This window comes from Rhopilema esculentum, chromosome 10, assembly GCF_057945365.1.
Source record: "Rhopilema esculentum isolate cy_ngs chromosome 10, ASM5794536v1, whole genome shotgun sequence".
Classification (NCBI taxonomy): Eukaryota; Metazoa; Cnidaria; class Scyphozoa; order Rhizostomeae; family Rhizostomatidae; genus Rhopilema; species Rhopilema esculentum.
This window is the reverse complement of record NC_142824.1, coordinates 534,330-550,269: the sequence shown is the minus strand read 5'-3', so window position 1 is coordinate 550,269 and position 15,940 is coordinate 534,330. Positions and strand designations below refer to the sequence as shown.

General features: G+C 36.7%; 1 protein-coding gene across 1 annotated transcript; it reads left to right on the top strand.

Moving 5' to 3' along the window:
• Nucleotides 1-3,655: 3,655 nt before the first annotated feature.
• LOC148959174 (uncharacterized) lies at nt 3,656-14,611 on the top strand. Its single transcript, XM_089110976.1, has 8 exons — nt 3,656-4,081; nt 5,851-5,968; nt 6,204-6,618; nt 10,518-10,777; nt 11,937-12,012; nt 12,839-12,904; nt 13,157-13,220; nt 14,042-14,611. Exons 1-7 carry the CDS (start codon nt 3,813-3,815, stop codon nt 13,183-13,185), a joined length of 1,233 nt encoding a protein of 410 aa, XP_088967102.1. The 5' UTR covers nt 3,656-3,812; the 3' UTR covers nt 13,186-13,220; nt 14,042-14,611.
• The last annotated feature ends 1,329 nt before the right edge of the window (nt 14,612-15,940 follow it).

Genomic DNA, 15,940 nt, shown 5'->3' with positions numbered 1-15,940 from the left:
GTAAAAAAGTAAGCACTAAATATCGAATTTCGCTTGCAGCACTCATTTTTACGCAATGAGTAATGCAATTCACAAGTCAAGCGCGAATGTCTATTAAAGCATTCACGCAAAACAAAATTTGTTTCCATTCTTGCATCGAAAATACGCGGATCATGCAATCATGATGGATATGTCCCTCTTTGTTAGCGGGCTTGATCAGGGACGCCTGCACAAGACTAAGACAGGAGGGACAGTGTTGGTGGTGAGGGCAACTATTAGAATTTTAAATAATATTCACAAGAAACAGAGGTTAATCAAATAATTGTTTACTACAGCGTATTTCTATGCTTATATTAAGGCATAAAGTAAGTGTAACATTCTCGTTCTGACAATGGGCAAAAAAGTCACTTTCTTTTAAGATGCCGTTAGTTTTTGAAGTTTATTATCGTCTTCTAATAAAGAACTCTCCTTTATCAAAGACCGACATCAAAAAGGCCATTGTTTCTATGTTTCCTATGTAATTTCTAACGGAAACTGCAATGCCTGCCAAAAGTCTTGGAACACTGACATCAATTTCCAAGGTCAAAATCAATCATCCCCCTCTCCACTAAAGAACAATGTTGGTTTACTATCAAACGGGCTAGGATTTTAGGAAGAACTTTCTTTTGCGCTTCTTCATAGGGGGAAGGGGGCGCAATTAGTAATTTGTTTTCATGAAAGGAATGAAAGATATCAAATGCAGCGTAAATTGCTGGGTGTTCCAAGCACTTTGGCAGGCATTGTAACATAACGAGAGTGGCTAAACTAGTCATCAATTATCTACAAACAAGATTCTATAATCTTATCTTTGAAGTTAATATTTAAGAGCAGAAGGGGCAGCTGCTCCTGCAGCCCATCCAGGGTAGGCACCCCATGGCTTGATAGCAATGTCTTGGCGGGATTTGAGTGGTCTGAGTGCATTTCGTTTGCTTTTAGTAAGGTTAGAGCTGCTTTACTTTATCTTAAAATTTACTTTTGAAATCTCATAACTGCATCTGTCTAGGTATTTGCTTACTTGACACTTGACTGAACCATAACCCTGGCCAAAACGTTAGTGGACTGGAGAAAAAACAAAAGATTGCAATTTCACCCCGAAATTGTTATCAAAACCCCCCACCCCTACAGCAATATTGATTTTTTGGAAAATATACCCAAGTAACAGTAATCGAAATGAGTATAAGTAAACATATAAACATTGCCTGAGAGGGTGGGGAGCAGTGGTGGAGCCACGGGGGGAATGAGGGGGACTAGTCCCCCATTTTCAGAAAGTTGGTCCTTGAGATTCTTGCAAATCTGATAAAAAAACTTCGGGAGGGGGGAGGGTTATGTACGTTATCTAGATCGTCAGAAGCTGATTTTGGTGTGAAGCCATAACATTATTTTCCCTGTACAATTATCACCTGGTCAGTAATTTTGTAGATTACCGTCCTTTGTTTTTTGATATTGTCTACAATCCTACAAATCTTCTTTTGATAAGCAGCGAGAGAGTATTTCCAACAGAATCCACTTATCAACTCTTCGAAAACAATTTTCCATCAAATCGAGTAAGCTGATCATGATTATGATTATGGCTCATGATATTAAACAGCTAAAAACTTGGCTTATCAATTAGAGCTTTGTATCCCCTCAAAAACACTTGTGAACTATTTGTACTTTGAACATATCGTTGTATTCGATTTCGTGACAGTGTAGCTTTTGAAAGTTTTTACTAGTAGCACTTGATTATAGGTCTTTTCATGATATTTACATACGCAAGATTGCTAATTTCAAAAGTCTGGAATTAAGTTGCAGGTAATAGTGTTCATTGCAAACAATAAATCAATAAAAGTTCTTGGGAGATGAGGGGTGTTTGCTAGGGAAAAAATGCTTCTCGCGGGAAAAGGACCTCATCACTTGACCTCATTACTCATTGTTATTGACTCATGGTTCTCAAATGCCGGTAAACGAAAAATAAATATTAGCATCTTCCTTGATCTAAAGAAGGCATTTTAAACTGTGGATCATAAAATTCTGCTCTCTAAGTTACCAAAGTATGGAATAGGAGGAACCCCTCATCAGTGGTTTACATCATACCTAACTGATAGGATACAATACTGCCAAATCAATGGTTCCAGTTCACAACAAAAGAAGGTTCAGTGCGGTATTCCCCAGGGTTCGTGCCTTGGGCCCCTCCTTTTCATCCTATACGTAAATGATTTTGAGCGATGCTTAGAGAAAAGCTCAGCAAATATGTATGCAGACAACACTAGCATAACATGCTCTGCAAAAGACATTGAGGAACTGTGCAATGACTTAAAACTGAGGGTAAGAGCATTGCAGAGTGGATGCGGCAAAATAAGCTTAGTCTGAACACCAATAAAACTGAATATATGGTCATTGGTCATAAAAGACGAATTAACCATATCCAGGGGGAGATAAACGTGGAAATAAATAGAGAAAAAATCCAACGAGCCCATGAAGTAAAATATCTCGGGGTCACTATCGATGAAAACCTATCTTGGAACAAGCAGTACAAGAGGCTCAAGTGTAAACTTAAAAGTGGTCTTTCTTCGTTGAGGAAACTTAAAAACAAACTCCCTCAGTCGAAATTGGACCAGGTTTACAGGGCACTTTTCGAGAGCCATCTAATATACGGTGATGAATTATGGGGAAGTCTGTCCGCTACAAAACTTGAACATCTTCAGCGTCTTCAAGATAGAGATCAAACATTAATTGAAAGTGCTAAATTTGAGGACGGGTGGATCTGTACATGGCTCTCAGTTTCGAATCTAATTAAATATGACAGGGCCATAATGACGTACAAAATGATGAATGGTCTTTGCCCTGACAGCCTTAAAGGTAAATTTATTACTAGATCAGAGATATCCAGGTATTCGACAAGGAATCAGCTTGATATTGACATCCCAAGGCAAAATTTGGAATTCTCAAAGGGAAGTTTCTTTCATTCTGGGGCCAAAACATGAAATGAGATTCCAAGAAACATCAGAATGAGCCCCACAATTCCCATGTATAAAAGAAACTTGAAAGGATTCCTGCAAAGTTAATAAATTCCCTAAACAAAACACGATCCCTAGGTAGAACAGCAACACCTTTATTTTATATATATTAAGGAAGTAATTGTAATAGAAGTAGTTTATTTTATTTGTATTATAGCTGATAGGGTATTCGTGTGTAAAGATTTTTTAAATTTAAATGAAACAAAGGGCGTGGTCCCGGGTCCCCTTTTGTCCCTCCCACTTTTCCCGGGCAGGAGCCGCTACTGGTGAGGAGTGTATTTTTTCAAATTTACAATTTGCCAGCCAGTCCAATAACTATGGCTAGGATTGCAGCATTTTATTGGATTTTCATAGAAACACGAAAAGGGCGCGTAGCTCGAAAGTATTCAATTTTTCCTTGCTGACAATTTCATGTAAAATATGCTTTTTGAATCTTCTAATCGTTTATGTTAGCACTATCGTATCACTTGTAATTATTTAAAATATACTGATAATGAAATGTTGAAGTTGAAGTTGAAGTTGAAGTTGAAGTTGAAGTTGAAGGTGAAGGTGAAGGTGAAGAAGATTGCAGTGCAATTGCAGTTTGGTTTGGGTGGACTGAACATATTTCATGTATGTGAGGCCATAGTATGTGAAACCGAGACTTTTTCAATATGTGAAGGCAGAGATTGAAAATCGCAGCAAACTGGCAACAGAGTGCATGTATTCGTAATGGACCTGCTGCTTCTGATGCGGAAATGGGTAAAGGAAACAACCTACTTTGTCATCCTAAGACGATGATAACTTATACTTGCTATTATGACGGCTGTAAAGGCCGATGATGACTTTGGATGGGCAGACTTTGCCTCTTTCGACTCGAAGGACAGCGATTCAACATTTGCGTCAAACAGACTCACGTTGAGCGATAGTGACAATAATGGGATTGAAACAGTAGCAAAGCCATGTAGTGAAACAACTAGTCCTCGAACACTTTTACAGGATATTTTTGAAAGTACCGAGACCGGTATTCAAGCGAACAGCAAATTAACCAGCGTGCCCTGCCTTGAAAGCCGAATATCACATTCAAAGTACGCTATTATTTTATGTTTTCACGACTGTCTACTTCGAATAATGGTATTATGTACCTTACATTAAAGGTTAAAGAAATAAATAGAAGGAGAATTAAGCATCTGACTTCTCTGTCTATTAAATAGCCATTCCTTGCTTGTTTGGATATGATAATAATAATAATTCATTTATTTAAGGTTGGCACTTATTGCTAGCTCACATGCTAATTTAAGCCATCCGAAAATTGAATACAAGATACTATAATAAATTAAGTCTAAATTACAAATGAGAAAATACTTTTTAAGAATATAACTATAAAAATCCTACATTACCTATCACAATTTTCAACTGCAATCAAAATCGTAGCTTTGAATTTTTCTTTTAAAGTTGTTAAGTGTCTGGGACTCTTTTATAGAAGATGGCATAGCATGCCATATCCTAGATCCAAGAAAACATGCACTTTCAATATGATACCCTGTTGTTTTTGGTTATGGTGCAAACAAATTTCTGCAGCTTCAAAGGTGGTAAGGTACATCTTTTGGAACAAAAATTTGTTTCATGAAACTAGGATTGAGACTGCTTTGAGTTTTAAAGATTTCGATAGCAAGCAACTTTAAATTTCTGGTGAATGGAAACCAATTCTGCTTTCTTCAATAGAACTATCTTTGTATGTGATTCTAAGGGCTCTCTCGTGGATTTTGTTTATTTTCTTAATAACCAACCTGTCATAAAACATCCAGATAAGTGGACAATAGCTAAACTGGGACGTAACATAAGTATTTATCATTATTAACTGTTCTGTTAAGTTGCTGCATCAAGGCTGTAAAAGTAGCCTTTGTTTTTTTGCATCTCCTTCCTTTATCCAAAGAAATATGGTGATAAGATGGAAGAAAGAGCCATCATAATCTGTTTCCTTTCATAAAACATACAAAAATGCAAAAGCTTCACATGATGAGCACAGATACAAAACACTGTTTTCTTCCATAATGATTTTCCTATTTAATGTTGGTTGTTTTAACCAAACAACTTTTGCTCAACTGGTGTGTTGCCACACAGTCTGTAATGTCTGTAATGAATTGAACCTTTAGTTTCTGATAAAATGCGTGTACCTTCATTTCTTGCTTCCTACTTCAATAACAAGCATAGTATTTTGGCTTTTGGAGACAAAAGCTGTATATTTGATATGCAATAATTAAATTCCTTTTCATCATACCAGCCATGCCTGTTGGAACCAGGGGGCATGGGGGGGACCAGACCCCCTAATGATTGTCAAACTGTAGTATATTTCCTTTTAAACAGTGTATTAGGTGAGAAGGAATACAATGGGTAGTTCCCCCTCCCCAATATGAATTTCGTTCCCACAGCACTGATACCAGCAAGGTACCAAAATGGGTTCAGTCTCCCTCCAGTAGGCGGACATGATGCACAAATACATACCACAATTCATTTCCATATTTTTACCAAAATTAAAGCAGTTCATAAGGTGTGTGCTTTATAAAAGGTAGCAGTGCAATTGAAATTCAATAAGCAAACAACAGAAAGTTGGTCTGCAATAATTCTTTTCAATTTACCAGCTACACAGAAACAAAAAAGAATGCATAGCATTGTAGACAAGGCCTTTCAAAATGTTAAAAACATCAGAAAACCGCCTCTAGTGTGAAATTTCTTATAAATGCAATGTGGCAATCATAATGACAACCAAAGGTGCCAAAATGAATGTTTGACTGTGCTGTTTTGACATGGAATGTCCCTTTTATTAATCAACAATGTTGTTTTTATTTTATTATAGGGTATGGAATAACTGCAATTCATGGAATAATTTAGAGCTCATGTCAAGTGTGAATTTGGACAATTCCAGTTGGCAAAGTTCATTTATTGACTCAGTGAAAGGATTTTTAGAAGATAAGGTATGTGAAGTTTGCACTTATGTTATTTGTATTTGTAGAAGTTGAGATTCCAGTTAATAAATGTTGCTATTTACTTGCAACTATTGTTGTATAATGGTTTTTGTTGTTGTCTGATCTGAATTTTAATTATTAATGGTCAAAAATGATGATCACAAATCATTGATCACATACTTTTTCAAATCATCAAAGATGTTTTTATTTTGCTATGGTTTAGTATGACAGTGATGTCTTTCAGGATTCTGAAGCATGCAGACTTATTCCTGAAAAGTTGGAAATATCCTCCTTTATTCATTGTTTTAACTTCCACAAATTTTCACATCATGGAAAACGATCAAAAAGTAACCAGAGAACTGAAGTTTCACAACAGAATAAAAGCCAGGCAACAAATATTAACCCATTTCCTGCAAACAAACTTGATGATTGCAAACATTGGCAATCGAGCAATTCAATTGTTGAAAGTAGCAATATTTTAAGTAGCAACAGTGCTGAAAATCTTGTGGTGAAAGAAATAGACAACATTTCAATTACAAGCACTGAGAGCTCATGCAGTGGCATCATCATTGATGGAAGTGATGAGAGCAATTCAGATAGTCGGATTTTAGAAAAATGGAAACAAATAAGAAGAGAAAGCATTGCTCAAGGGAAGCCAGGTAATTTTTTATTTTGATATGCTCCTACTGTTTAATATAAGGAATAATTTTGAATTTAATTAATCTTGTATAAGTTCTATTTACTTTTCTTGTTAGTAGTAGCTTTTATTTCAAGGTAACTTGTAACAGCTAGCATCAATAAAAGTCTAAGGCAGCAAAAGTTTGTAAAAACTTTGTTAAGTGTAGTAAATTGACTGAAATGGCTTGCTTCTGACTGTTGATAAGCCATGGGCACCACATTACATATTGTATTTAACAGACAGCCATGTGATTTTATTTAATATCATGCTTGCCAGGTTTTGGTGTCTTAAGAAACCATTTTTTGTATTCATTGCATTGCAATGGCTCAACACAAATTTATTGATACGACTTTGACGACACCAGCACTACCCTGTCACTACCCTGCACTTTGTCACTACCCTGCAAGCAGAGGGAATGTACCAGCTCCTAAAAACGCAATAGTATATGCTTAGTGCTCCTTTTAGTTTTGGATAAGTTAGAGATTTTCTTGGTTTACCCTCAACCTAGAACAGTCTGCTAGATAGCTGCGAGCAGGGAGGGGAGGGAGGGGGAGGGAGACACTTGGTCAAATATTTGGGGTGCAAGAATATTGTTTTAATAAGATGACATCAAATTTTCCGATCGTTTGACTGCAACTTAAAAGCATCATCTACTTTGGGGGCCTATTTGACATTTGTTTTGTCAAATATATTGGGAAAATCTATTTGAAAAAGAATATTCTGACCAAAGCAATGGATAAAATATGTACTGGGTGCATTAAGGCTGTAAGGCAAAAAAGCATTGTAAAGAAGTTGTAAACCTTTGTCAGCGCAAGAGATGGGGGAGTGGCTTATTCAGGATAGACAGCTTATTTTAAACTCGATCCCAGAGTTGGAGGCCTTTCAAAAGAAATTTTATATCAAATTTCAAGGGAATCCTTTCTAGTCATGTTGCATTGGAAGAGGTCCAGTTGCCCTTCAACCCCCCTTTATTTCCCAGCTGCTAAGGAATCATTCTCTCCTTTAAGGGCTTTGATATTCCACTAATGTTGCAGCAATAATTTGTTGTTAGTTCTTTTTCGAAATTGAATTCTATTCGGTTTTAGACAAGAATCCACTCCAAAAAGTTCAAAACTGGAGATAAAATATTTCTTAAATACCTTAAACCTAATGGATAAGAACCTAATGGATTAAGAACCTACAGGTTAAACTTATAAAATTTTACCCCCATTTTGTAACGACTCCTCCACCCTGAAATTATAAATAGGCTACATTAAAATTACATTAAAACTCTAACGACTTCGTCGTTGTCATTGAACTTTTAACTGATGTTATCGTCGTCATCGTATATTGCCTTGTCAGATTCTGACATTGGCTTTCACAGCATGATGTAAAGTTCTGTTTTCTGACAATCGAATAATGTCTACGCCTCTTATATCTAAGCATTTGCCTATCCAACCGAGAAAGTCTGTCTCTGTCTTCCTCTATCTCCTTTTCTTCTACTTTCTCTATTACCACACAGTATTCCCTGATACCTGATTTGTATTTAACTGATGTTATAGATGTTTTAAAATAACTATATAAATGCAGTATTTAGCACTCTGCTCACTATTTCAATATTCGCAGGCTAAATTGTTGTAATGTTCATATTTTACTTAAATTCAAGTCTTCGATAGACTCCTTTTCGCTCAACTTTCATAATATGCTTGAAGTTTGAAATGGAACAAAAGAAATTGGTGAAAGAACACATTTAGGTCCCATTTAACTACAATCCCGGACAAAAAATGGTTGAGACTTTTCAAGGAAAGCTTACATTTTCACTTTCTTTTAAAAAATAACTTTCCCCCCTCCCCAATTCAATGTGGAATGCATATTTTGAAGGAGAAATGATAGAACTGCAAATCCAACATTGCTTTGGGGGGAAAGGGGAAAATTCGAATTTACAGGGGCAAGGAAAAGTAGAAAATTACAAAAAAACTAGAACTTTTTGCAGGCTGGGCTATAGTCTCCGTTGTCAGGAAAAATATTGCTGTGAGAAAGATTTGCGCCGTTGTTACTTTGATTGATCTTTTGAAAATTTGCTGATATTTTTTTAGCTGGTTGCTCAGCTAAATGCCAGCCAATCATTCCAGTACTGGAATCACGTCGCACATGCGATGTTTTTAGGGACTGTCCTCATCTGTTTTGTATTTGTTTTAAGCGTGAAAAATATGATTTCAGGGGCAAACAAAGCGGCTTAAGGCCTGCCCTGCTTGTCAAAGAAGCCGGATCTGCATGGATGGTGCAAATAGAGGTCTTTTCCTTGACGATTGGCTTAAAGGGAAGCATGTAATCATGCGTGCAAAATTTGAAATTGTTTGCAATGAGGTCATTCGATTGGCCGAGGATTAGGTCATGAGCGGATGCCTTGCACAAATCCTACTTCGCACTTTAAACATGCGTGAAAACATATCTATATTCAGTGAAGCTCGTGATTCTGTTCAGAAATATGACTTTGCTGTATGATAACCTGGAAACCTCTAGCGGGGGGAAGGGGGTTAATATTTGAAAGCTGAGTCAGTCTTTTGCCACAAATTATTCGAAGTCAGTTTTTCTGTGAAACTAGCTTTTTAAAAGGAATTTATTTATAATTATATTTTTACTATTACTAATGATTTAGGGAAGATTTGAACAAAACTGACTGTAAAGAAAATTTGTATCACCATTCATTCTTTATTTGGGTTTTTATGTGAAGTTTAGGTGTGCAATATAGTAGTTGAAAGGTAAAAGCCGTACGCGTAGCTAAAAATGCCTTTCATTGAATCATCAGTTTGTTGCGGTGTGAAGGCGTTGTAAAGGAACATTTGTTCGAACAATTGCAGTTACAGAATGTGTGAAAAATGTCTGCAGTCTTTTAAGGGCATCACCAACCACCAACATTATCTTCCTCTACGAATCAGCTTAATTATAGTTATAATAATAGGATCCCAGAAGATATAAGTATTATGCCGAGAAGACTCAAAATATGCGTAGGTTTGCCGAAGTTTTTAGGATTCAAACCCCCTGAAAACTATTGTTCTGCTCATATTGAAACTCTTTGGAAATATGTCAGGTTTTAAAATTGGCCAACGGGCTTCCTTTATCGAATACTACCTGTACATACTTGGCCATGACCTGATCTGTTTGTGACTCGCTTGTGAGCACGAGTGGTTTTGTAAATGCGGTGACCTGCTCGTGAGCGCAGTTAACAACAAGGTTGAGTGCGACTGCCCTTGTAGTTGCAAGGTAGCTCTGCAGCTGTACGTATCTCGCAGTTGCAGTGAAAAACTCTGGCAATGGAAAATGTTTTGGCAGCGCAAAGTTTTGTAATCCCAAAAAGCAGCACGATTTACAGAAAGGTAATTTCAGTCTTTACACCAAGCTGCTGTGCTTTGACTCTACGCCTAATCTGACGTTCAAATTGTTCTTTTCGCGCTTCTGTTGTTTGTTAAAGTTGAGGACACGGTAGCTGGTTTTTCGCAAACCAGTGCTAGTTAGACGGTTCGCAGTATACAAACATTTAACTTAATCCATAGGCCGCATTTCTCAAGTTATGGTTACTATGAAACCAGAACGTATCTCTTGATCAATGAAAATGTTTTTACATGAGACTTGTTGATTGCTTCATTGATTATCTGTCAAGGCAAATTTAATGCCCGTTGCTAGTCTTAATGGTTTGCATTTCCTCAAGAAGCATTATATTTCTGTCTTTATTTTTCTATACCAAAAAGAATGTGGACAGAACTTATGCATAGAACTTCAATTTATTGTAAGTTCTTTTTGATGTACCAATGCAAGTGATGTTTAATAAGTTGATATACAATGTATTTATTTTTTATTGATTTGTAAAGGAAAACGATAGTACACTATGTCTTCCTACAGGTCTGGAGTGTTTCTCGCTCGAAGAATTGCAAACATTAGCAGGAGAAATCAGACTAGCTCGTAATACTCTGTCAGAAAGCTTGGTGAAAGAACTGAAGTTGAAAGATGAGTTGTGCCGAGAAAGGGAGCGAAGAGATAACTTCATATCATTGCTTCTGGTCATCAGCAGAAAACAGAAATCCCAAGAGGTTTCGCAGGCGAATCGTCGCCAGAGGATTCTATTTCACGTGACAAGCAATGCAGACAACAGTGACAATAAGGTATGTGTGTGAGCAAGTAGATCTTTTTTGCGCAAGCTTGCATTTAGAACGAGCCCATTAAGAAGTGATTTTTCGAAATCCACGTCACGATTTAGGTATTTTTGCACAAGCAAATTCCTTTTTCGGGCTGCAGACATTTTTTTCATTCTAGTTCTGTCGCTGAATTTTTCCACAAATTTGATGTGCATTTACTTGCTACTGACTCCCCAGGTGAATGTTTTGTTGTGAAAATCTACTTGCCAATATGGCGAGTTTTTCGCATATCTCTGACCTTCAAAAACTCCCAAACAACAATTTGCAGAAAATGTAGATGTAAGTATAGTGTTCTCGATACAAACGCTCTGTGAACGGGAATCGTACGTGCTTTGAATAGGTGCAATGCGTGACTAACATTTATCACAAATTTCGATTACGATGCTACTTTGATTAAACCAGGGATATGGCTAGACGTCAAAATATGATTCGAGCCGAGAAAGCAGCATACGATCTGATTATCTTCACGATAATCTTTGCTCCAAAAATAAGAATTTAAGTTCATCTATTGGCTAGATACTGGGCAATCACCTTATGGCAATCGGGTCGAAATGCTGAAAGAAGTTTAACCTAGAACTGACATTGAACGGAAAAAGAATCAAGTACTATCAAGCTTGTTTTGTAGCTCCGCATCAAACCAATTTAAAAGATAGTTTGTTCTTCGCTTGGTCATCGAAATCTGTTTTATGCAACTATATTTATGCATCTTTTGTCTAGCTAAAGTAAACACATTTTTGCGATTTAAGTCAACAGATTTTTAGTAAAAGTGCTGTCAGGTCTTTTACTAACGATTTTTTAATTTATTTATTTTCTCACATTACAATTTCCCTCATCACTCTTATTTAATTCCTCAATGTATGCAGATAACGTATAGTCAAAACAGCTTGTTTTTCCTAACAAATGTGATCAACTAAAACAGAGCGAATAAAATAGGCAGCGCTACAAAGCGAATGTAAATGCGTAACTTTATTATTAGTTATTGTGCGTAAGTGCAAGTTTATGGCTGACTGAGTGCAACCAAAATGTCTTTATTTGAAGTGCTCTATAGATTTTCACGTATAGTAAATTATTTAGCTAAAAACGCGTGGTTTGAAACTTCGGAATTTTATAAACATTCTTCTTTTAGTTTTTAGATGTATCTATTCCGTATGTGCCAGCGGAGTATGGTCCTAGCCCAGAAGCGATTCGCTCGTTGACTACCAGTAAGTTTACTTAGCTAGCTATGTCTTAAGTTAAAAGACTCTCGATTTCTCGGTCTTGATTTCTTTGAAATTTTCGGTCTTCATTAGCGCACGTTTGTGTCGAAAGCTCGAATGCACGGCAAGAAGAAATGATATAGATCTCCAAACTGAGGCAAGCTTATCCATCCACGTGGGCATGAACATCTTCGTTGAAGTGGCTGTTGTCTAAGATCAGGTTACGGGAACCCAGTGATAATGTTTACATTGTTTCTACCACCCTCTTATTTAGCAAAGACAACAGAAACTAAACGAACAAACTCCAGTGTGTAATCTGTATAGGCTGAAAATCTACTTCTTGAACAATATTTGGGATGGGGGCCTAACCCCACAGCCCCTCATGGTGTTCTGGTAATTTCGTAAAAAGTTGAATCCAGGGAAAAATCAAAAGGATGCTTGATTTTTAGGTGAGATATAAGTTGCTTTATTTCGACCTTCCCGGTAGTTGTTCCATGTTAATCTCAATGCCAGTGAGATTTGCTCTTGCAAAGCTGGCATTTCATTTCAGGCTTTCAGAGTTTAATTCATCTCAAACAAATACCATATTAACCACTATTATCAAAGCTATTAAGGCAGGATTTCCATTAAGCAAATAAAGTTGTGCCGCAGTTGAAATTTCTCCAAGTCGTTTCTACTTGTTTCCTAGCTGTTTCTACTTGTTTCTTCTTGTTCCCTAATCGTTTCTACTCATTTCCCGTTATGATAACCACGTCTCATAGCTGAAAACCTATTTTGGATTGTATTTTCTGAAAAATATTTATCCATTTTTACCTCGTTGTTGTTTCTTCAGTCCTTCAAGCCATGTTGGATGAAGATCCCAAAGTACCAAGCCTAGTCACAGAATACACCATGAATAGTAAGTATCCTTTCTTTCTACTTTCAAAGTAGCATTTTGTGTGTGCTGAAAGCATGATTTTCGTTTATCGTGTTCCGCAGGCATAAGTAAAAAGGATAATATTCCCTTTTCTTTTGGCTTTGAACGGGTCATCATACTGTTTTCATTTTTCACTTATTTCTGTATATTTTCAGTATGAGATGTATATTTATTCCTCTTTTGTTTCATTCTTATTGTCATTGTTTGTCATTGTCCGTATTTCCAACTTCTTAGTTATCAAAGAGCTGCAGGAAAGTTCTTAATTGGTGTGCCATCGTCAGGCTACTTACAAGTAATGGTAAGTCGCTTTGTTGTTGCTGTTTGATTTATGTATTCGTTTGGATCATTTTGTCCTGTCTAATTAACTATTCTTCATAATAGAATGGCCATTATTTTCATGTTCAGGTTTATCTTCATTTTATGCTTTTCTTAAGTGTATATGACATAGTTTGGGTAGCTATAAAATAGTTATGTCGACAAAAGTTATGAATTTTTATCAATACTACAAGCTTACGAAAAAAAACTATTTCGTTTGCTATTCTTGAAGCCTTTAAGATAATAGATGACAATTTTCATAAAAATTCCCACTTGCTTTGTATTAGGAAGGTTTATATCCGTTGCAAGTTCCAAAACAAGTTAGGTTCACATGTTCAACGTTTTTCGTCGTTTTCTGTTACACGGCTAGCGTTTCTAGTCCTCTTACAAAAATAAACTTAAAGGCAGACAATCGGCTGTTTACTGAAGGCTATTTACCAGCAAACAAGCAAACAAGTAGTCAGATCAAAATGATCAATAATTGGTTTATGGGTTATTTTCGCACTTAGTGCGCCACCGGTCTCAACCTCTTTCTTCAAACAAAGCAGCCAAATTTGCTAGCCGAGGTGCCTTATCTGTTAAAGCTTTAATTAATTTTAATTAATAATGATGACAACTTTAATTAATAGACTGGCCGTTTTTCACCTACCCAATTTGTAGAGGGATGAGCCAATCGTTGCTCGATTGCTTGGGCACCTTTTTGTTTAGAAGGAAAATTCGTATATTAATTTCTACGTTATTTATGCGATGCTTTAAACAATATGACCTGCTACAAAAACGCCTATCTTTAACCTCTTTATTTAGGCGTGTACCACAATGTCAGTTATCTCCATGGTAAAGGCATTGGTGCATTGTGGCATTTTATCCCGGAGTATCCTCTGGTTTGCAGATCAAAGTCAACCCTAAAATCAGGTTTGCAGACCAGAGTTCAAATTTTCATAGATTCTTGATAAACAGTTATATCAGTGCTTTGATATAATCCGAAATGTCGATTATGTTAAATGTTGATTCTGAAGGTTTTCAGTGATTTCCTGTCATTTCACAAAAAAACAGGCAAAGATGACGAAAATTAGACTAGAAAACATCCATTGACCACCAGTTTAACGATTTTGCTCTTGGTTGAAGTTGCGGTATACAAATTTCAAGAGACAGTTTTAGCAAGCATGCTTCAGTCGTGGATAAGGCTATTTTGAGTCATATTTTTCCACAAAGAGAGAGAGTCACTAATGGATCTGGAGTTGCATCTCTGTTTGATCTAGAATTCTGTACAGCTCAGCAACAAGCGTCGTTTCTGAATAATATCAGTGTTTAAATCGGTTGTTTGATTTGGAGTCAGGGTAGTTATATCTTAATTATACGAGCTCTTCATCTCTGCTCCTGTTTCACAACGAGTGATCATGATACTAGTTATTTCAAATTGAAAGAAGAAAATATTTGTTAAGTCTTGCAAGATACAGACAAAGGGATCGGTTGGTAGGGTTGGACACAAAGTTCTGCTTTTCTACTCTTTGTAAAACACCTTGCCCAAAAGAATTTATGATTTTCTGGATTGACATCTGAATTAAAAATGACGGCCGTATCGATGCTGCTTTTGGATTGTGTTTAAGAATAATCATACGACGTTTGACTGACAACAGCTTGGCAGACCGATAATTGCTAGTCATTGATCAACAAACAGTGAAATTAGCAGTTACATCAACAAATGGTAGCTGTAAAGGCTTTGGTAATTGGTTACGTACCATCTACGTTTTCTGTCAAAATTGTGGCATGAAATGATCTTGCAAATCAGGTGGACATGCTTTGGGTACCATCCTTATGACCACTGGAAGTTTACTTTTGCTATTGGTATCACACTTAGTTTCTCTCTTTCTTCGCCGTTTCATAGGCACTACCCAGAAAGAACTTTCGCTTTAATTGGACATTACATATTGCATTGCGCAAGCCAAAGCGTGGCTAGTACGTAGACATCACCAGACCTGACTACATCATTACAATCCAAATTCATCGACTTGAACCGGACTTGACGAACGTTACTCTTGCAGTGGCCTAGATCAATCTAGACCAAAACAAGCTCACTTGGACTCGACTCGAAAAGTTCTAAGACTTCACATTGTTTAGTGTTCACCAGATATTTAGTTATTCGCAGCTTCAATTTTTCGTTGACCTTACCTTACTTAACAATTTACAACGCCAATTTGTGACTTTCATGCGACTAGGAATGAACAAGGCGTCCCAAACAATATCTAAGTTTTCAAGAAAGCAAGACATGGCTATTCTAATGACTTAATATGACTTTAGCAAACCAAAATTTGACAGTTACTTTAACCATAAGCAACATTTACGTTTCTTGATCAAGGATAAACTTTGCTATCGTTCTCCATGCATATTATGTAAGGGGCTAGATGTTAAATCGGTCTTTGTAGTTCCCAAATGACAAACACTTAGTGACAGCTACTTTGACTTATTCTTAAATACAGCTATTAGTTGACAAATACTTCATCTGACTGTAATATGACGTCCTATGAACGTATCTTTCCAGAAAACCCAAACCAGGTCTGACCATTGTATGTGAATATTGGACGCCCTTTTGGCTGGACGGAGACTAGACCTTCTCAAAGGCCTTGCTTGACTGACATTCTTCCTGAAACTCCTATGATTTTGACGGTACTTGTACATTTTAGCCAGACATGACAATTCCATTGA